Source organism: Bos indicus, chromosome 14, assembly GCF_029378745.1.
Source record: "Bos indicus isolate NIAB-ARS_2022 breed Sahiwal x Tharparkar chromosome 14, NIAB-ARS_B.indTharparkar_mat_pri_1.0, whole genome shotgun sequence".
In the NCBI taxonomy this organism is placed as follows: Eukaryota; Metazoa; Chordata; class Mammalia; order Artiodactyla; family Bovidae; genus Bos; species Bos indicus.
In genome coordinates this window covers 57495000-57518544 of record NC_091773.1, presented here as the reverse complement: position 1 = coordinate 57518544, position 23545 = coordinate 57495000, and the positions used below count along the sequence as shown (strand labels likewise).

Genomic DNA, 23545 nt, shown 5'->3' with positions numbered 1-23545 from the left:
CTTGAAGAGAGAAACTGCAGGATTCCTATAAGAATAAAATCCAGATGGCTCATTTTACAGAGGACATTGTTGGTGATTCAACATAGCAGACCAAGTGGAACTCTACTGGTAAAACAGATAAGAGTAAGTAAAAATGTCAAGGAAATATTTTCTTAGAGGAAACTAATGTCACTTGTATTTTAATTAAATTTTACCCTGCCTTGACTGGTTAATTTAGATTTTTTTCCCCAGATTTTGACTTCCTAATGGACACTGATTGCCTGAGAGTTTGTCAAAATGTGCTTGCAAATCTATGAAGTCCATTTACACACTCAGGGAAAGGAATAACCACAACTATAAATATATAGTGTGTAGAGAAAACTGTTCTTTACAGTGTTGTTTTTTTTTTGTCACTATTACCTATGTTATTAAAATTCTATGCACTTAAAAAGTTTTGAAAAAGTGATTTTTAAAAAAATCACTCGCTAATTTTAGAAAAGACAACTTTCCTTTGCTGGGAGCATTTCTTAGGTAAAGACCCAAAGAAAGTTAACCCAGAGGAGAAAGGTTACCCAGGCAGATTACTGCCTTGGAAGCTAAAGTGCAGGGAAATTAAGAAGTTAGATTTACACTCCACAATTCCTACTGGGACTCAGTAATAACAGCAAAGGTAACAGCTTCTTTTTGGTGAATATGGACACAATAGAAGGGAATGATATATTGGTTAGGGGCGTGGACTTGGGTGCTACATTACCTGTGTTCAAGTCCCATTTCAGCCCTAACTATGCTGTAGATCTTTTGCAAGGATTAAATTAATTAATGCATATAGTTTTCAGAACAGTGTTTGGCATATAACAAGCTTTGTCATTAATCTCTTAGATGTATTTTACATATGTGATGTGTATTTATATTGTGCATATATACTTTATGTATATAATATCTCATATATCATAATAGATTACTATTATACATTTCATATAATTTATTATTTATTATGGATAATATAAAACATATAAAGCCAAAATACATAGAAATTCAATAAACTGTCCTTATGATTACATTTCCCAGATTCTTGTTAATAATACTGGCATCATCAATTTCTAAGCACGCTTGCTATTGTATATATAGATATTTATGTAATATATATACATATATGTATATGTCCATATATACATATGAAGTTGGGCTTCCCAGGTGGTTCAGTGGTAAAGAATGCCAATGCAGGAGCTGCAGGAGATGTGGGTTTGATCCCTGGGTTGGAAAAATCCCCTGGAGGAGGAAATGGCAACCCACTCCAGTATTCTTGCCTAGATAATCCCATGGACAGAGGAGCCTGGTGGGTTACAGTCCATGGGGTCACAAAGAGTCAGACACGACTGAGCTACCAAGCTCATATGAAGTTGGATTAGTGCTAGCAACCTGCCACACACAAAAGACCATGATTTTTAGTCAGAAGAAAAACAAAAAGCCTATGCTTAATAGACGAAAGGAGTTCAGAAAGATAGGTGGTTGGTTTTGAAAGATTTGAGACATGAAAGGACCTGAGAAGTTCCTTTGCCAATGTAGTGTGGTCTGTGCTATCTGGCGGCATCCTTCCTGTAGACACAGGCACCCTGCTACATTTACTATGACTGTTGCATTTATTGATCATATGACTTGGGCTTAACTCTATCCAAGAACAGATTGAACTGGCTTCTATCCCAGGCAAGGTCAAAGCTTTCAAGCATTAAAAATCTTTTAACATAATAATGATTTAAACCCAAACAAAAAGGGGAAATTTGATTCACATAGTTTTATGCTTTTATGCTACATACAAGTTGGAATGATTAACCTTGTGAGTGTTAATTATTTTTCCATAACCTTAAATAAAAAAGGCTCCTCAACACATTTGTTATAGTCCTTTTCCAAGAATTAGGGAAATTATAAATTCAGAAACAAATTTTTAAATATTTTATAGTAATCAGAGCTATTATTTAATGGTTTGTTTTACTGTATGAAACTAAGCAGATTACAGTGTATTTGGTGTTAGAAACTTATGAAATCAAAGGAAAAATCCTGCTTCCTACTACCATGTACTGAAGGAAATTCAGAGTGGAAAATATCCACAAGCCATTAATAATGAAAAAAAGTAAAAAATAGATATATAAATGATCTAATTCTCATTTTCTATCTGCTTGAAAATTTTAATAGTCCTAGAAAACTGCCTTTGGCTTCCACGTCACATTTGAAAAGATAATACTTTTCTAACTTTTGCAGACATTCTTTCTTGGCAGGGAATGATGTCAGTCAAAACAACTATATAGCAACTGTGTATACTTGCAAATTTCACTCTGCCTAAAATTAATAATTTGTACTAATAGTTTTTGTTAATTGCCTAAATAGGTCAATTTAATTGATTAATCCATATATCATACATAGCTAGACATTTTGTTTTGTTTTTACATAAACTTGCCTTGAGTTTCTTATCCTTGCTAGAATTTCTGGAAGTATTAAAATGAGCAAAATTTTTGCTAAGCATATCATGATTAGCACCAAACTTTATAGCCACAAAGCAAAATATATCTGGAAGGGTGATGATCCTAAGGATGATTTTTCCAAGCACTTTTTATAGAACTTTTTTTTACAGAACTGAGAGGATACCAATGATCTATATAAAAATAAGAGAAGGCAATGAGAGTACAGGGTGGGAGGAAGCAGGGTGGCTTACAATCATACCTGACAATGAACTCTTAGCTGTGTCACTCACATAGGTTCCTATAAAAAATTATGAAAGGTGTAGCTTCAGTCATCACTAATATAAGTAATTATCTCACTTAGCTCCCTGTTAGGATGGTATAGTCTAGAGTTGATTTCTTTGTTATGAAGCCTGTATTCAGTATTTGCTGCCCAAATTTGTGATTTGGGCAAATTATTTTTCTAAAATAGGGATAATGAGAGCAACTATATATATCATGCTGCTGCTGAGTCGCTTTAGTCGTGTCCGACTCTGTGCGACCCCATAGACAGTAGCCCACCAGGCTCCCCCGTCCCTGGGATTCTCCAGGCAAGAACACTGGAGTGGGTTGCCATTTCCTTCTCCAATGCATGAAAGTGAGAAGTGAAAGTGAAGTCGCTCAGTCGTGTCCGACTCTTAGCGATCCCATGGACTGCAGCCCACCAGGCTCCTCCATCCATGGGATTTTCCAGGCAAGAGTACTGGAGTGGGGTGCCATTGCCTTCTCTGATATATATCACAGAGTTATTGAAAGGGATAAACAAGTAAGTATATGTATCTAAAGTGCTCAAAATAGAAACTGGCAAACTGTAAGTGCACAGTACATTTGAACTATTATATTAATCAGTTTCTCAATAACATTGGGAAGTTCACACAATGTTTGTTCTTACTAATTCTAAGATATGTGACTATAACAAGGGATATAAAACAAAATTTGCTACTTACTAGTAAGTGCAGGTATATCGTCCTAAAATGTCCATCTCCATAACAGAACATTATTACCACTTGCGAAAGTACCATAATCTCAAAGGGGAAAGAATAAAACAAGGGAATGAACACTTAAATAAAGAAGCCCAAAGTCTTTCCTTCCTTATGGTCAGTTATCTCTCCCTCTCACCATGCTCTGCTGTTATTTCCAACTAAATTAAACCTAACGACAGTAAAAATAACATGTGAATTTCTCCTCCTTCCTCTGAAGAAATATAAGTGCCATTTCTATAGTGATAAAATTTGCCTTTTATAGGCCCGTATTGATATTATTGCTAATCTGTCTGGTGTACTAATTTTCTCTAGGCCCAAATGTAACAAGTCTAATCCAGCATATATTTAGCATTTGTGGCTTCAGTATTTTAGATTTTTTTAAATTTAAGAACAATATTGAAGTTCTCTAACATGAAAAATTCATCATGCTGCAGAGGCATAAATTTAAATCATGCTGTTTCTGAAACCCAACATAGAAGTCACTGAACTAATGAACTGGATCCTCTAACCCACTCTTTTATGTAAATATTTAAAAAAAGCAAATTCTTTTAAGTTTATAAGTTGTTATTCAAGTTTATGACTTCCCCAGTGGCTCAGTTGGTAAAGAATCTGGCTACAATACAGGAGACCCAGGATCAATCCCTGGGTAGGGAAGATCCTCTGGAAAAAGAAACAGCAACCCACTTCAGTATTCTTGCCTGGAGAATTCCACAGACAGAAGAGCCTGGTGGGCTATAGTCCAAGGGATCGCAAAGAGCTAGACATGACTGAGCAACTAACTTTCACTTTCATTAAAGTTCATGAGTTAAGATACTTTTCTTCCACCCTAACAGTAGCAGCGGTTCTGCAGATAGTCTGAGAATTATTTGTTTCTCAAAACATTCTGAACTAGAATAGAGTTATGATTATTGCATAACTTAAATTTAATGGAATGATCAAACTTTACTTGTAACGCCCTCACTAAGGGCCATGTGATAATGTTGATGGACTGAAAAAAGATTCTTAAAGTATGAAAGTTAGTCTAAAAACTTTAAAAAACATTTTATTTTTATATTCATACATAATAATTATTAGAGTCTAAAAGGAGGGTCACTTAATATTTTTAGTTAACTTTATAGTCACTATGTTAGAGGGGAACTGATAATCATTTTGGGGTTTCTATCAGGTCTTGGGAAGAACTACAGGTAAATTGCATGAAGTATTTACATTACCTCGGGTTCTCTCCTCCAGGGAAGTTTCTGACACTTTACATGCTCTCTGTATGATGTATCAGTGTGGGCATGTATAGCATGCCTGTGCATATGTATGAACTGAATTTAAGTCTGATTTTAAGATATCAGCAAGCAGAATAGGAAGGCTTTATGTCATATGATCCAAAGGATTCAAAAGGCTGCTTTGGTGATTGCAGCCATGAAATTAAAAGACGCTTACTCCTTGGAAGGAAAGTCATGACCAACCTAGACAGCATATTAAAAATCAGAGGCATTACTTTCCCAATAAAAGTCCGTCTAGTCAAGGCTATGGTTTTTCCAGTGGTCATGTATGGAGGTGAGAGTTGGACTATAAAAAAAGTTGAGCGCTGAAGAATTGATGCTTTTGAACTGTGGTGTTGCAGAAGACTCTTGAGAGCCCCTTGGACTGCAAGGAGATCCAACCAGTCCATCCTAAAGGAGATCAGTCCTGGATGTTCATTGGAAGGACTGATGTTGAAGCTGAAACTCCGATACCTTGGCCACCTGATGTGAAGAGCTGACTCATTTGAAAAGACCCTGATGCTGGGAAAGATTGAGGGCAGGAGGAGAAGGGGACGACAGAGGATGAGATGGTTGGATGGCATCGCCGACTCGATGGATGTGGGTTTGGATGGACTCCAGGTGTTGGTGATGGACTGGGAGGCCTGGCGTGCTGCGGTTCATGGGGTCGCAAAGAGTCGGACATGACTGACTGACTGAACTGAACTGAACCCTTTCCTCGCTTCCCTGGTGGTTCAGTTGGTAAAGAATCTGCCTGAAATGCAGGAGACTCGGGTTCAATCCCTGGGTCAGGAAGATCCCCCAGAAAAGGAAATGGCAACCCACTCCAGCATTCTTGCCTGGAGAATTCCATGGACAGAGCAACCTGGCAGGCTACAGTCCATGGGATCGCAGAGGTGGACACGACTGAGCAACTAACCCTTTCACTTTACTCCTAAATTTGCTATAATACCTTCACAGTTTTTTTTTTTTTTTTTTAAAGACATGGTACACCTGATTCATTGAAAATTTTCACAGAAGCTCAAAAAGAAATACAGTGAAATCAAACTTCTCTTGTAGGTAACCCGGGTAGCAATGTACATAACTGCCTGCCACCTCTTTTACCCACTGTACCATCTTTATTTCTCCCCACCTTGACAGCACAGTATAGGTCTCTTTTCAGAAGAAAAATTTTGTCCCAGCAAAGGGAAAAACTATTGAGCTAACTTAACCCACTAATCCTCACTGGAATCAGCAGGGCTGGTAGAGTCCAGACTTTGCCTCTTGACAACTGTGTGACAACTGGCAAGCTGGTCTCCAAGATGTATTTCCCTCACCTATCAAAGGGAATGAATAGTTGGAATGACTAAGGTAGGCTTACTTACTATATACTACACAGAAGTGTTGACATTATCATCAGCAGGTCATCTATTCATTCATGCATTTCAGCACATATTTACTGAGGGACTACTATGCTCCAGAAACTATTCTGGGTCCTAGGAAGTCAAAAATAAAAGTAAAATCCTTCCCTTGTAGAACTCTGATAGTGAGCAAGTCATGCAAAGTTGTTTGAGAGAATCAGGGAAAACCTCTGAGAGTGTATGCATAGAACCTAGAAAAAATGGGAACACAGAGCTGGTAATTTAGGTGGGGCAATGAGAGGAAAAAGACTGTTCCATCCTTTGAGGATAAAGCACTGCAAGGACAGGTGGTCCTCTCAGGGTCTTGAGCATCTGGTTGAAGCTTTTCACATGTTGAAGAACAGAGTTCTCCTCCAGGCTCTCCATAAACCCTGTTGCGGTCTCTATCATTGCACTTCTACAGTATATTACAATTTCTGCGTATTTGTCTGTCTTCACCACTACATTGGGAACGATTTTATATTATGTCTCTAGTCATTTACTGACAAATAAATGACGTACACTTACTATGTATTGAATGAAGGAATGGATGGATGATTTAATGAAGAGATAGGAAGAAAGAGTATATATAGAAGAGATATAACAGCAAGAAGACAGTGTTTTTCTTACTTCAAAGTATACTTTGGATCCTGTTCAATATACTGATGAAAAATATCCTCCAACAAAGTCCTTTAGGTAAATATGCAAAGCAAATCCTTTCAAGATTATGAATTAAGATAGAGTATCTTTCTCTACCCTAATAAGAGCAGAGGTTTTGGAAATATGTCCCTAGCTCTGTCTCCACAGTATCTGAACATGGATGATGTGTACCATCTGTGTCCTTGGGACTTTGGAAGATGGTTCCTAAGTTATTCCCATGAGCTTGAAGTATGTGCCTTCAACATGTAATCTGTATAAGGCAAGAATTTATGAACAAATGGGATATCCTAGGAATGAGCAGAGGGTAAATGGAAAACTGCATGTGAAACAGGGATAGGACATGTGGGGGTTGGAAGTGGTCTGTACAACTGGGTTTTCATCTTTTATGGACCTGGGAAACAGAGTATCTTCGGGAGAAAAGAGCTTAGGCATATATATTTTTGGTTTAACAAGCTCACAAATCAATCTGATTATTCAGCAATTCAACTAGGATCTGCTTTACATCTCATAAACAAACACTTCTGGTTTTACCTTTTTGGGTTCTGGCATATTATTAATATAAATAGTGTAGATTCCACTTTTATTAAAACCAGCTTGATATACATCTGCACAGTCTCTAAATGGCTTTTCTTCCTCTTTTTTTCCTCCCTTTAGTAAAACTGCAAAAAAAAAAAAAAAAAGATCGCAATATGTGAATATCAGTACCATTAGTTCCCAAATGGACTTCAAGTATAGCCAAGTGAGTCTTCATTTCCTCCAAACAAATGTCAATGTTGCATTTATTGAAAAATCAATCATAGGAACAATGTTAGATTTTGAAGTGACAGAATTATAAAACTATAAGAAAAACATGATTAATTCATAACTGAGTATTTTTTCATGTTTGGCTTAATTTCTTAAATCTTGTTTTTCTCTATCACTTTCAGAACATCAACTCAGTAGATAGATAATCTGATCCTGAAATACTGACAATTGGTAACAATTATGTCAATGTTTCTGCAATATTTTTAAAACCTTCTTAGCTACATTTTATAGGAGAGTTTGAAAAATGCTACCGTTTTTGGAGCAAGAAGAGTTGAAGATAAATTCAGATATAAAAATACAATATAAAGGTTTAATATGCTAAAAGAAGGATTTATTATTTTTCTGGGGCTTTATATTGAAGTTCTAGAATTTTTTAGTTTTAGAAAACTCTCAAAATAAAAAATAGACGTCTCTGATCCAATTTAAGTATCTAGAGTGAAAGGGAAGTGAATTTTGATTTTTATTTAATGGCCTGAAGTTAAGCTATCAGGTAGATGACATAAAAATAGAAGAACAAAAATCAGTAAGATTTGAAATTAAGTTATATAAATGGAAGAGCTAAATAGGGGCTGGAAGTCTAATAGAAAAATAAATTTAATTAGAGATAGTCTCTACTGGGAGGAACTTTATTTCATTCACTGATCTTCATCCATTATTAAGTTCTTATTATGAGATCAAAATACAAAGATGATTCATTTAATAGTTTTTAGCTAAAAATATATGCAGCATATATAAAAATTATTTATGATTTAGTATTTTCTAATAAATATACATTATTCTAGCAATTTGCTTCATTACCCTTTTCTTGAAGTTAAGATTCAGAATGTTTTATAATTTTGCCCTTAAAGTCTCTAGTTGTTTAATCATTATCTGCTTTAAATCACTCTGCATCACAATGATATTTTAAAATAATAACATCAAAGGTAAACTATGAATTAATGCTTTTAAATTGATTTTAAACATTCTAACAATCTAAAATACTTAACCTGATTTCAATTTGACACACAATGTTACTACTTTATATGTAATTAAAAATGAACAGTCTAATCTTTATATAAAGAATGACTATCTCAATATAAATTTTTCAAATTTTCAAAAATAACTATGATTCAAGTAAATGAAATATCCATGTCAGATATGTTGCCATAACAAAAATACAGAATTATAACATTTAATAGCATTATAGTTCTCTACATAGCTCACGTTTACACTAATGATTTTGCTTACTTATACTAAAAAGTACCTCTAAATATCATCATCACAACTGCAATATCAACACAAAATAAGTAATCAGAGGACTAACAGTTCATATGCTAGTAAAGAAGTATTGCACAGAATGCACGCAGATAGCAATTAAAAATGAGCATTTATGTACTCAAAAGCCATCTTTAATGGCATTGGGCGTGTCAATGGATTATACAAAGGCCTTTTTTTTAAAAACATCAGTGCATTTTATTTGTGCTTTACTTACTTTAAGCTAACTGGACTATTATTTTTCTAAAGTAAACTTTCCTAAATTGTAAATGCTTGTTCTTCTGTTGAAAAATTAAAAATAACCAAAACAGATACAATAAAAAAGGGATGTAAAGAAATATTAACTAAAATTTATAATCCCGTGAGAGCATCCACAGCACAGGAAGATGTGGTCAAGAGGAATTTAACAGTAAACCCATTTTTCTTTTTTGGGTTAGAGATGGAGAAAATCGTTTCTTTAAAGAAAGAGAAAATTCTTCCTTGTTAAATATACCACTTCCTGCCCTCCCTTATTTAGTTATGCAAGGCGAATACATTCCTTTCCCACTTCTCTGCCACTTCCCTTCCCCTTTTCTTTTCCTCTTCAGGATGATGCGGGTGAAGGTTGTATGGGAAGAGGGAAGTTATTTCACACACATTTTCAATAACACAGAAAAAATAAAAAGTTAGATATTGTCTTATTTTCTGGAAACTAATTTATAAAATGATGTTCAAGCTCTGAATGTAAGTTTCATAACTAGAAAGATGGTTTGAGGAGTCTACCATAAAAGGTACAAGTAGTATCTTGAAAAAAGTACGAAGAATTGAAATATACTTTTCAAGAAATGTAATAGAAAAGAAAAGCCTATTTGAAATGACCAAGGTTTTGACTGAGCAGCATAGAGAACACAACTGAGGTTAGAAAGCATGCATTTGAATGGCATTAAACAGCTTCACTTTAGTGTTTGCAGTCTAGAAGTGGGGGTGAGAACTTGAATAAACATCCTCCCTTGGGTCAGGATTTACCCATACAAGGGGCTACTGGCTGAAAGGACGGTGGAAGGAAGGCACTAGCAGGTCCACCTGAACCGTTCCCTCATGTCTCACTCTCAGCCTGAAGATAGGAAGAAAGAAAAAGGAGGTTAGGAGGAGACAGACTAACGGTGGGGTACAATACTATGGACATGTTGTAGTTATGGCACCATATCTAATATAGGTATTTCATTTTCTTGAAATACAGTCTGGTGTTTTTGAAAAATCGAAACACATTATTTCCAGAAAGATTAGACTGCTTGTTTTTACTTACTCACTTATTAGTAACAGAATCCTTGAAATTTTGATCCAGACTACACTTAGAATACTACAGCATTTAAAAGCAATTTAAAAGTTTCATTCAGAGCTTACCTTTACATCTGTATAATAGTCTATAGTCTGATGACCCCTTCTATAGGAGTAGATTGATTTTCAGTTCCTTTTGCTTCCCTTTTAGTGTATAAAGTGGGGTACTTATGAGGCAAGTATGTGAACTACATAACAGAGTGACTGAATTATAGTAAGTACCAAGAAATGGTAGTTAGTGTTATGGTAATAATATCATTGATGGCAACACTATTTTTTCTTTCTTATGGAAAAGACATTTAAGCTGTGGAAGGCTAGCCAATCTACCACACATGTGGGTGAAGGCTATTGTGTGGGAAGAGGGAAGCTGTTTCACACATATTTTCAACAACATAGAAAAAAAAGGAAAAGTTGGGTAGGATGGATGTTCAGTGGAGTGGTGGATGCTACTGTCTTTCATCCTCAAATCCAAATACTGCAGCTGACTAAACGGAGGGAAGTTATATTTGATTACATTTAGGACTATATCAAGTTGGCCCCTCCCTGTCAGAGTTGGGTAACTGCATTATTTCATTCATTGACTACACCAGGTTATATCACTACTAAGTCAAAGAAACCCAGTAATCTAATCTTTCTATATGTGCATAGTCACTCAGTCATGTCTGACTCTTTGCAACCACATGGACTGTAGCCCACTAGGCTCCTCTGTCCATGGGGATTCTCCAGGCAAGAATCCTGGAGTGACTGCTATTCCCTTCTCCAGGGGATCTTCCCAACCCAAGGACTGAACCCAGGTCTCCTGCATTGCAGGCAGATCCTTTACTGTCTGAGCCACCAGGAAAGCTCAATCTTGCTATATAATATGAGCTTTATCTATTAAGAATTAAAAATTATTTCAGATGAAATGATATATGATATGTATATCAATATGCTGCTTATTTTTCTGGGCTCCAAAATCACTACAGATGGTGACTGCAGCCATGAAATTAAAAGACGCTTACTCCTTGGAAGGAAAGTTATGACCAACCTAGATAGCATATTCAAAAGCAGAGACATTACTTTGCCAACAAAGGTTCGTCTAGTCAAGGCTATGGTTTTCCCTGTGGTATGTATGGATGTGAGAGTTGGACTGTGAAGAAGGCTGAGCATCGAAGAATTGATGCTTTTGAACTGTGGTGTTGGAGAAGACTCTTGAGAGTCCCTTGGACTGCAAGGAGATCCAACCAGTCCATTCTGAAGGAGATCAGCCCTGGGATTTCTTTGGAAGGAATGATGCTGAAGCTGAAACTCCAGTACTTTGGCCACCTCATGCGAAGAGTTGACTCATTGGAAAAGACTCTGATGCTGGGAGGGATTTAGGGCAGGAGGAGAAGGGGATGACAGAGGCTGAGATGGCTGGATGGCATCACTGACTCGATGGATGTGAGTCTCAGTGAACTCCTGGAGTTGGTGATGGACAGGGAGGCCTGGTGTGCTGCGATTCATGGGGTCACAAAGAGTCGGACACGACTGAGTGATCTGATCTGATCTAATGCTGCTTGTAGAGATTTTAATCTTATAACTCCAATTTTCATGACTATTTTCTTTGTAAAATATTAGAGAATACAAAATTTAGTGTTATTATCAGATATTGTAAAACTAGAGATAGTAAACATTTTAAAACATAGAAAGACCATAACAAAGATGAATTAACTGAACAGGATAAATGATCAGAAACAAGGATAAATTTTTGTAGGAGGTCTTGAGATTCAATAAGATGGAAGATAACGCCTGGAGGAATATAAGATAAATGGCAAGAGACAAACATGAAAAACCTGATGGAAGAAGATAAAAGAAGCATCAGCTGGACAGAGCAGGGAGGGGCGATCTGGACATATGATATGGTGTTTTAGTTTCTGAAAACGTAGTTTAACTTGTTATAATAATACACTGGTTTAAAGCATACATTTTTTTAAAAATGATTTTTACCTCTGAAAGTTCCTTCTTTGACCACATACTCTTGTATTTCTTCTCCCAGTCTTTAATTCTTAATGAGTTTGTCTTTCTTTTTAGGGTCTAGATCCCCACTGTTACTATCTGCCTCCTCCTAACCTCCTTTTTCTTTCTTCCTATCTTCAGGCTGAGAGTGAGACATGAGGGAACGGTTGTGGAACTGCTAGTGCCTTCCTTCCACCGTCCTTTCAGCCAGTAGCCCCTTGTATGGGTAAATCCTGACCCAAGGGAGGATGTTTATTCAAGTTCTCACCCCCACTTCTAGACTGCAAACACTAAAGTGAAGCTGTTTAATGCCATTCAAACGCATGCTTTCTAACCTCAGTTGTGTTCTCTATGCTGCTCAGCCAAAACCTTGGTCATTTCTAACAGACATTTTTTCTATTACATTTCTTGAAAAGTGAATTTCAAATCTTTGTACTTTTTTCAAGACTAAATCTTACTCCTGTCTTCTCTCACTATTTATATGTGACTTTTTTAATGCTTTGCCATGAAGATCTAAGACATTTGAAATAAGTGTCCTTTGCCTATCTTTCCCCTTGCCTTTTTTGTTGACTCTCTTAGTCCCTTTTTCTATTTCTCTAGTTGTCCTTCCTCTTTCCTCTTCATTGGGTTCTGTTCCTCTCTTCACCTATCAATAGATGTTCCCCAACATTCTATTCTTGGATCTCTGTTCCTTTTTAATTTGCTCTTTTTGCAAACCATCTTCCATGGCTTCAGACTTTTACACAGATTTGTAAGATACAAGCATTTCTGACACTGTGTTTGCGGCCCTCATGACTTCCAGATTCACATTTCTACACTGAGCAGTTCCTAATGCTACTCCAACTTCATTTGTTTAATGTCACCTAATATTTTCTCCAAAACCGATGTTCTCTTCTTCTCTTATTGATCCCACTATCTTCCCTCTGTTGTCATCATTAAAAATTACTAAAAGCCTAAACATAAAATGGGCTTCCCAAGTGGCTCAGTGGTAAAGAATCTGCCTGCCAATTCAGGAGACACATGTTCAATCCCTGGGTATTCTTGCCCGGGAAATCCCAGGCCTGGCAGGCTACAGTTAATGGGATTGCAAAAGACTAGGACATGACTTAGCAACTAAACAACAACAAATACAAGACAAGTAGACTGAGGTTTTTAAATTGGTTTCTCAAATAAAAAGACTGCCTGTTATTCCTTCTTAGTTTAACCCATCCTATATTGACAGTTTCAGTAAATACTGATTAAACATCTGCTATTTGCATGACTTTTTCTAGACAATGGCGATATAGACATAAGAAAACCACAACCTGCCCTTAATGTGATCACTGTCTGATGAGAGGAAGACCCATTTGTAGGTCTTCCATGATATCTCAAAATAGCTATAGCCATGGGTAGTATCCTCCACGATACGGAAAACCCAACTCAAGCTTGCTTAAGTAAAAAGATAATTTACTGAATCATGTAACTGAACAATCTAGGACAGAGCTTTAGGGAAAGCATGATCAGGTTTCAGTGTGATCAAGAACTGGTTTCCTTATCTTTTTCTTGATTTGTTGTTGGCTCTCTACCTGGTTACAAGATGGCTAGAAACAGCTTCTCAGTCTAATGTTACCAGTTCAAATATAATACCAAACACAGATAATGCACACAATTACTGTTTTGCAGGTAAGCATCAAGTGCATTGACAGTAGGCACAGAGACTACAGGCTATTTCTGACAAGTAGACTTGGGGAAGGCTGTTCAGAAGAGATAACATCTGAATGACTAAAACATGTAAAAAAGCTCTCTGAACTAAAATTTAAGAGCTTTACCCATACCAATATCAGTAAATAAATCTAGAAAAGCCTGACAAAGGAATCATTATTCATTCCTTATCTATACAACCAAATCTCTGTGATCTAACAGAGACACAAGCAGGTGCATGTCTGTCTTTCACCAGCCAACACTGAGTCAATAAGCAATATGAGACACTGACTCTAGCAGCTGTTAACTTTATCTGGTCCTTCCCTTTCATTTGGTCAACCAATTTCAATCAGATGGCATGTCTGCCACCAGGCCAATTTCAAGGAAGAAGTGTGAAAGCTAAGGCAGAGGGTCACTTCAATTCAGATGAACCCTCAAGAGAAAACTTCCTGGAATGTGGAACTGGTAATTCTGAGTCTCAAAAAACCTAGCAGAGAACACAGAAGACAATTAATTAGCCTTGCTACCAGAGACAATATCAAAAACAGGAGTCCTTGATCCTACTTATTTTCTAAGTTGCTATAAAGGGATCAATTCTTCAACTATTCTTTTAAAATCTTACATGTGGCTAGTTATTCATATCTCTCTAGTATTTAGAAAACATCAGAATGTATGTAGATCACATTATTGGTTTAAGGATATTCCTTGTGGTACATTTTTGGCTATTAGCATTAAAGAGATGGTAGTACTAGGAACTGACCTTTAGCCTGTGATTTTCAACACAACAGGTCATTGAAGGTAACTGAACATACAATGAGTAAAACTGCTTCTTTGGCAGTTTGGCAAGGTGCAAACAAGCAAGACTGATTAGATTCTTTACTCTTCAGGTGTGGGGGCATTTTGTGGAAAAGCCATCTGAAGAAATTCCCTGATATCCTAATTAATTTGAAAGGACTTTGAGAAGTGGGAGAAGGCAATATTTTAAAATTCAAGGGTATAGACATTTTTTAAAGGTTTGTAGGCAATATTCAATATTTCAATATTTTGTGGGTGGGTGAGGATGACTTCCCAATGATTTCATAAATATACATCACATGTGTATAGCTATATAAACACATAAGATTGTTAAGCTTATAAATTAAAAGCTTCAAAATTGGTCTTATTTCATAAAATATATATGCATATGAACCTAATATTTGTGGGTTGATATCTACATGATTGTTTTCAACCTACAAAAATGCAATTACCTATGGTTAGTCTAATACATTGGAGAAGGAAATGGCAACCCACTCCAGTGTTCTTGCCTGGAGAATCCCAGGGACGGGGGAGCCTGGTGGGCTGCCGTCTATGGGGTCGCACAGAGTCTGACACAACTGAAGCGACTTAGCAGTAGCAGTAGCAGCAGTCTAATACATATGTAATATAAATTGCTATGTCACAAAATAACAAGCATACATTTATAAATACTTTGAAGTCTTCAGTTAAGTAGCTAAAGGCTTCCTTTTGGAGAATCTACTACTCCTTTTACTCACGGTCTGTTAACTGTGGTATAAGGGAACAATTGAATATTTTTTACTTGCTGCATGATAATTTTAATTAAATTTTTATTTAAAAAAACTGTTTTTACTCTCACTTCTTTACATGTATATATTTTGTAGATAACGTATAAAATCTTAACTATCATCTTGGTGGAACTTTAATAATTGTGATCAAATCAATCAGCTTTGATACTATGTGCTTAACTCTGAATTTCTTGCACTAAGTATGCTTTATATGTTTCTTTTCATACTCATAAACATCTTATGAGATGGATTTATTAACATGTCATTTTATATATGAGAAAACTGAGGTTTTGAGATGCTAACCTCGCCAAAACTTGTAAGTAGTGTAAGTCTTTAACTGTAAAGCCAAAAATCTTAACTACTTCTTACTGACTTCTAAAGTAATCTCAGACTCAGATAGAACTCTAATACATCATTTGTCACAGGGTGCTTACCCAGCAATACGTATCTTAACTGCAAAGGTCCCACCTAGGTCTTAGGTGGTTCATGAATAAGCACATGCCTTAATTATGAATGGGTACAAGCTCATCTCATGGAAGCAGGAAATACGGAAAGAATGACAGGATGCAGAAATGACAAGAAAGAAGATGAAGATATGTTGAGATAAAGATAGAAGAGAGGTATAGGTAGCAGAACTTTCTGTGAGAGGGGAGCTCTCAGCAGAAATGTGAAGCAGTGATGGCCCTCAACTTCAAAAGCAGAGGATTAGGAAGTAAGAGGTCCCTGAGCAGCCATACTGAATGTAATAATGTCCGTACCCTACAAGTCATGCTGATCAGGATTTTTCCCCATTAGTCTTACACATTATAAAGCCTAATTACTTGATCCTCCAGTCTATGGACCATTTGCTAGAAGCTACAAGTTTAGAGGAAGGCTGGTTGGGAAGTTGAGAATGGGCATGTGTGTGTGTTTGTGCTCATCTTCTAGAATTAGGCCAAGGAACAATGATAAAATTGATAATTCAAAGTTCTTTTTGTTCTTATGAGGAAACAATATCAATTTTCTAAAGTAGGCAAAAATAAGAAATGATTATAGTTTAGGCAGTATATAATATAAGGGATAAATTATATACATTTAAAAAGGCATCATAGTAATATGGTACAAATTATATGCTGATGATAATTAAATTATTTTAAAAAGCCTTCATTTTATTTAGTATTATTACAGGAAAAACAGAGAAGAGGATGAAAATATTGCACAAAATTTGCCATCATAATATTTTAAAATTTTCTTAAAATTTTATTACTTAAAGAGACACATTATTTAAGAATATATTGCTGCTGCTGCTGATGCTAAGTTGATTCAGTCGTGTCCAACTCTGTGTGACACCAGAGATGGCAGCCCACCAAGCTCCTCCGTCCCTGGGATTCTCTAGGCAAGAATACTGGAGTGGGTTGCTAGGTTCTTCTCCAATACATGCATGCATGCTAAGTCACTTCAGTCACATCCAACTCTGTGCAACCCCATGGACAGCAGCCCACCAGGCTCCTCTGTCCACGGGATTCTCTAGGCAAGAATACTGGAGTGGGTTGCCACTTCCTTCTCCATTTAACAATATATTACTCATTATATATAACTGTAGGTAAATATATACATTTTAATAATATTGAGACATGCATAATGTACAGAAAAGATCAAATCCATGTGGACATGCATAGTACCTTATGTCACGGATGGATTGCTAATTTTATGGTGCTTTTTTCAGTATGGAATAACGAAATGTGAAGTAATTCTATATAATATTATTTTAATTTGATTAGTGTATTTAAATAAATTTTTGAACACTGCTAATGTGAAGTGACTCAATGTATATCCAATGCATATTACACTTAGAGCAACTAAGAATAAAAAAATTACTAAAAGTTGAAAATGGATTTACACACAATCTTTGTTTAATCAAATGAGCATTCATTTTTTATAAAATTCATTCCTGTGTTTTCCCTTTAGGCACCCTGATGGGCAGTTACGAGTGCTACAGGATCCTTGTTATTTGTTCAGAAGGTCATTTCATTAACAAATATATCTCAGGTGTTTCATGTGTGTTAATTTCCCATGTAATGTTTTCAGTCTGGCTGGAATATATTGATTTTCAACAAAACATTCCTCACGCATGTGGGAAGACTTAAAGGGCATCTTTTGTGCTTTGAGTAGACAAATAATTTCAGCAAAAGCCATTAGAAATGGAATGAAAGTGCTTGGGCAATGCTGTAAACATAGAGAGCAGTTGCCACATGCTTATGAAAATTGACAACAACAAAAACCCCAAAGCCTGTCACTTTGAAGTTTTAAATAAACAAAGGCTGACACCAGAGTTGTGTCACTTTGAGTCTTGTTGTGAGATACACTTGAGTACTACTTTACAAGCCATGATATACATGGGATGACAGAGGATGAGACAGTTGGATTGCATTACCGACTCAATGGATATGGGTTTGAGCAGGCTCTGCGAGATGGTGAAGGACGGGAAGCCGGGCAAGCCGCAGTCCGTGGGGTCACAAAGAGTCAGACACGACTGAGCGACTGAACAACAACGACAAATTAAAGTTTCTTTGCACTTGACTTTTAGAAAAATCTTCTGCTAACAAAAAAAAATTCAATATTTTGTTTATAGATAAACCAAACTGAAATATCAATAACCTCAGATATGCAGATGACACCACCCTCATGGCAGAAAGTGAAGAGGAACTCAAAAGCCTCTTGATGAAAGTGAAAGTGGAGAGTGAAAAAGTTGGCTTAAAGCTCAACATTCAGAAAACGAAGATCATGGCATCTGGTCCCATCACTTCATGGGAAATAGATGGGGAAACAGTGGCAACAGTGTCAGACTTTATTTTTCTGGGCTCCAAAATCACTGCAGATGGTGACTGCAGCCATGAAATTAAAAGACGCTTACTCCTTGGATGGAAAGTTATGACCAACCTAGATAGCACATTGAAAAGCAGAGACATTACTTTGCCAACAAAGGTTCATCTAGTCAAGGCTATGGTTTTTCCTGTGGTCATGTATGGATGTGAGAGTTGGACTGTGAAGAAGGCTGAGCACCAAAGAATTGATGCTTTTGAACTGTGGTGTTGGAGAAGACTCTTGAGAGTCCCTTGGACTGCAAGGAGATCCAGCCAGTCCATTCTGAAGGAGATCAGCCCTGGGATTTCTTTGGCGGGAATGATGCTGAAGCTGAAACTCCAGTACTTTGGCCACCTCATGCGAAGAGTTGACTCATTGGAAAAGACTCTGATGCTGGGAGGGATTGGGGGCAGGAGGAGAAGGGGACGACAGAGGCTGAGATGGCTGGATGGCATCACTGACTCGGTGGACGTGAGTCTGAGTGAACTCCGGGAGTTTGTGATGGACAGGGAGGCCTGGAGTGCTGTGATTCATGGGGTCGCAAAGAGTCAGACACAACTGAGCGACTGAACTGAACTGAACTGAAACCTAACTGTTTAGTTGCAACATTTTTCAAGGTTTATTTTGTCTCCCTTCTTAAAGCATAAGTGGCTTCCCCCGTGGTGTTAGTGGTAAAGAACCTGCCTGCCAATTCAGGAGATGTAAGAACCGCTGAGGGTTTGGAACAAAGATCCCCAGGAGTAGGGAATGGGAACCCACTCCAGTATTCTTGCCTGGACCATCCCATGGACAGAGGAGACTGACAGACTACAGTCCAAGGTTTGAAAAGAGTCAGACACGACTGAAGCGACTTAGCACCTATGCAAAGCATATGAGATTTTTTGATAAAGGTTTCATTCTATGGTTGCTGTGATGCATGCATACTGAATGATGTTAACAGAATATTTTTCCTTACTTTCTGAGTTATTATAGGTGCTATTTGGCTTAGTATAAAGTACCATAGCTTATTTGTAACTGGTATCCACTGACCCATTTTGTCCCTGGACTTTAGGGAAAAAACTTGAATTTGACTTCAGTATGGATGAACCCAGGGAAATGATTTAGTTAAAATTCTATTAAAAATATTTTGTGCTTCTTTGTTTTAGCCAACCAGGTCATTAAAGTACAAGAGAAGACGGAATGGAGTTTGTTCATAGCAATGTTAGAACATCAAGGCAACACTTTTTTCATGGCCTTTCACCCTGGTAACTTCCAGGCCCAGCTGGAGTTGAGGGATACCCCTCTGCATTTTAGAGAGTTTGTTTTCTGAAACTGAAACTGTAATTCCAAAAGAGAATTAACCACAAAATTTCAAATTTCCCCCAAAAGATGTGATTTAGTAATAGTTCATGGGAGAGGTCAAGGACTGTATTATTTCTTATTCTGTTATCATTATTTTGGCTATCTTCTATTCACACAATTTTTTTTTTAACAGAAATTATGACTTTTCAGAAGGCTGATAACATGCTCCACCAAAAAGGAGAAACATACCATTTCCAAAAATAAATAGTCACTTTCCCCTTAAGCCATTAGGTTTTGTGAAAGGAAGTGCTAGAAGTGTGGTTCATTTTAAGGAAATTGTAAATGTTTGACATGTAATTTTCTGTCAAGATAAAGCATTCCCCTCATTAAATGGAAACAAGCGCTCACTGTAGTGTTCAGCAGATGACTTCCTGTATTTTTCTTTCTCTTTCTACCTAATGTTAAATTGTGCATTACAAGTAGTCAACGAGAAACCAAATATTTTACTAAGTCAATAAAAATGATATTTTCTATTTTTTATAAATGTTTATATGAGTGACATTCAAAAAGTTTTAATTTCCTCCCATCGCTTGTGATGTTTTTAAGAGTTGTTCTTAACTCAAGGGACTTGCAGGAGTTCAAGCTGTCTCATCCCTTGACTGAATGATTTACTTCACAAACTCAATAGACACTGCACGGGAGGTAAATTCTTTTCAGATGGTAGAATTATTCTGAGAACAGAGCCAAATGTCCCCTCAGCACTGCAAAGGAAGCAAATGCCTCATTTCCCCTTTTCAGAAGGCCAGAAGCCTGAAAATAATGATCAAACGTTCCGTACCATTGCAATCAGCCCCTGGGAAAGACACATTAAACCAAATAATTGAGATCGCTTAAAAATTTGTAGTATCAGTCATTATCTCTTTCAGATTATATGAAAGAAACTTTTAAAATAAACTTCAGGAGAAGCTTCTTATGATTTGAAATTTTTATACTTCATATTAAGGAGCTAAGCATATAAATATGCTCTTGTCTCTTGGTATTTATTTTTAAGTTTCTTTTTATTCCTCTCTACCCTGAGTGCTTCTCTACCTGAAACTGCTATCCACCCTTTCACATTCAACATTTGGATGGGGGTGGACAACATTTTAGAGAAGGAAATGGCAATCCACTCCAGTACTATTTGGGGCTTCCCTCATGGCTCAGTGGTAAAGAATCTGCCTGCAATGCAGGAGCCGCAGGAGATGTGGGTTCTATCCCTAGGTTGGGAAGATCCCCTGGAGGAGGAAATGGCAAACCACTCCAGTATTCTTGCCTGGAGAATCCCATGGACAGAGGAACCTGGTGAGCTAAGCCCACAGGGTCACTAAGAGTGGGACCTGACTGAAGCAACTGAGCATGAGCACGAGACAACAGTTTCTGCTTTTAATTCATCTTATCATTTTAGCCTGCAGTCTATGCAGTTGAGCTCTACAGTTCATTCAGACTCTCCCTATGGAAGGTGACATCCCAGTTCCAAAGTTCAGTCTGTTTGTTTGTTTGAACTTTCTGCTTTTTTGCCACTAAAATAGACCCTACATAACAGTCTTTTCTCTCTGCTTATAACTGCTATTTTGGTCTCCTTTATCTGTCCCTCAAAGAACTCCCAACTTTCTGTATTTGATTCACATTCTTAATATTTTAAAAGGAGTTCATATTATGTAATTTCTGTATTTTATGGATTTCTGTAATTCACTCTGTTTATCCCCTGAAATCGTACACAGATTTGTGCCAAGTAGTTGCACTAAGTAATGGTAGACTAGTTTTTATCAGATTCTTGAATGGATTTATAACCCCCAAATGGTTTTGTCATTGCTTTATACACACGTTCAGTGAGTCCACTGAACAGCATGGCTTTACCAACTGTCTCCTCTGAGGACACATCAATCTATATGGTCCTCAGGATTTCACTACTGAACTCCAGACTCATTCCCCTGCCTTCCGTAGTCACCTCTGTCCATATGCTCAAACTAAATCTTGCCTCCTAAGCCTGTTTCTTTTCTCATGTTGCAGATTTTAAGAAATATCAAAATTAGTCAACCCAGAATTTCTAATATATTTGAGTTTACTTCTAAATAAGTGGTTATCTCTTGTTGATTCTAACTCTTTGTTCACAAAATTTCCCTCTAGTTGCCTTTCCATTTGCCCTGGTTTGATCCTGACCTCATTATTTCTCTCCCAGAAGATCCTTTTGAGAACCTGATGAAAACCATCAATATACCTTTTCTCTCAATCATAGTATAGTGGATAACGTACAGAATCAAGATCTAGACTGTGGGTTCAAATCTCAGCCTTCTCACTTGCTAGCAGTGTAATATTTAAAAATTATTTACCTTTATATGCTTAATTTCTTTGTCCGTCAGATAAGGTTAATAAGAGCACTTTGTTTACAGAGTTGTTGTCAGAATTAAATGAGTTAATATATGCAAGGGGCTAAGAAGACTGGCTCATACTCTCTTAAGTATTTGTTAATATTTTAATAAATGGCAAAGCATCCATCTGGCCCCTCTGCTTCCAGACTTGTCAACTTAACAATGTGTTGTTCCTATACTGTGACTTGGGGTAATTTTTCTAAAATGATAATGTCATTATTGTCCTTATATACTGACAATGACTTCTTATTGCTTTCAAGGAAAAAAAAAAACACACACAGCTATTTTGATCTCCTTCTGTTTACCTTTCTAACTTCATCTTTCATTGTTCTCCTGCCTTCAATTCTGAGAAATAGGTTGTACATTTAGGTGTACACCCCCCACCCATTTTGATGACTCCTGGCAAATATACATGTTGTTTATGCTCTCTGGAGTACCCTCGGTCTTCTTCATTTTGAAGACTTAGTCACTGTCTCCTCATCAGAACCATCCTGCCTATGTTTTATTCCTGGATTGACCTTTTCCAGCTATGCAGCCTTAGGCAAATTACTGATAGCTTGTGGAATTTATAAAATGGGGCTAACCACATTAGTTCCCTTATACTGTTACTGTGAGGACTAAGTTAAAACACATAAAGCTTAATCAATGCCTGAATCATAATAAGGATTCAACAAAAGCCTTACTTAAGAAGACTCTGCAGATGCTGGATTCTGCCCTCATTCCTCTGTCTCTGTCATGATTCTAGTATTCTTCCTGTGTGTTTCACTAGTCCCCTGGCACCCTGGCCTCACGTCTAGCAAATATTTATGAAATACAATTGTCTGTTTACCTCTCTTTCCCTACCAAATTCTAGTTTTCTTGAAGCCACAGACAGTATACTTTTCTCTCTCCCTAGTGGTCTGAATAGTACCTGGCATATTATAGGAACTCAGCAAATATTTGTTAAATAAAAATAGATGGATATCTTTATTCTCAGAAGAGAATCTGAAGCAAAATAGTTGCTGTATAACTATTTAATGAATGAATGACAAGTTTATAAATCATATCTTGGTATCACAGGAGTATCTTCTAAACTGATTTCGACAGTAAGAAAATCAGTCAGTGTAATTTTACAATGGAGCCTAAATACTATTTTCTGTATTTCTCTTTCCTATATTTTATGGTTTGTTAATAATTAAATTCTTGGTCACATAATATCATGTTTGTCTTGTGTGTGTCCAAGGTACGTGATGATGCTTCAATCACCTCTCAACAGAGATGACTGCTGGATGTTGACAGTCACAGTACCTGATTATCCTCCCCCAAAGAATTCTAAACCTTGCTTCCATGCTGTTATCAATGTGAACTATTTAATTCCCAGAATAACTTGAATTGCCAAAAACCTGAAGCAGTCAGCTAAGGTTTGACACTATGATAACATTGAGAGTACTATTTCTTCAGTGGTAATTCTAAGAATAAATGCAACCAAGTGTTTGCAGACAAAGATTAGACAAAAATAAGTGTGTTACCCAGAAGTCTTAAAAAACAGACACAATTCAGTTTGCAATGACTATTTGCCTAAGATACTGCTATTGCCTGTTAAGACAAGAGGAAGGTTTGCTAAACTATTTTAGAAAATGACCTTAAGTGGTTTAGTATGAAAAGTGAAAGTGAAAAAAAAACACTTGATGCT

General features: G+C 36.8%; 1 protein-coding gene across 1 annotated transcript in view; it reads right to left on the bottom strand.

The window, feature by feature from the left end:
- The window catches only part of ANGPT1 (angiopoietin 1), a 472143-nt gene that overhangs the window by 56020 nt on the left and 392578 nt on the right, over nt 1–23545 (bottom strand). The window contains exon 6 of the mRNA XM_019974047.2: nt 7278–7405. Coding sequence (XP_019829606.2) covers nt 7278–7405 — 128 coding nt within the window. The remainder of the gene's footprint in view (nt 1–7277; nt 7406–23545) is intronic.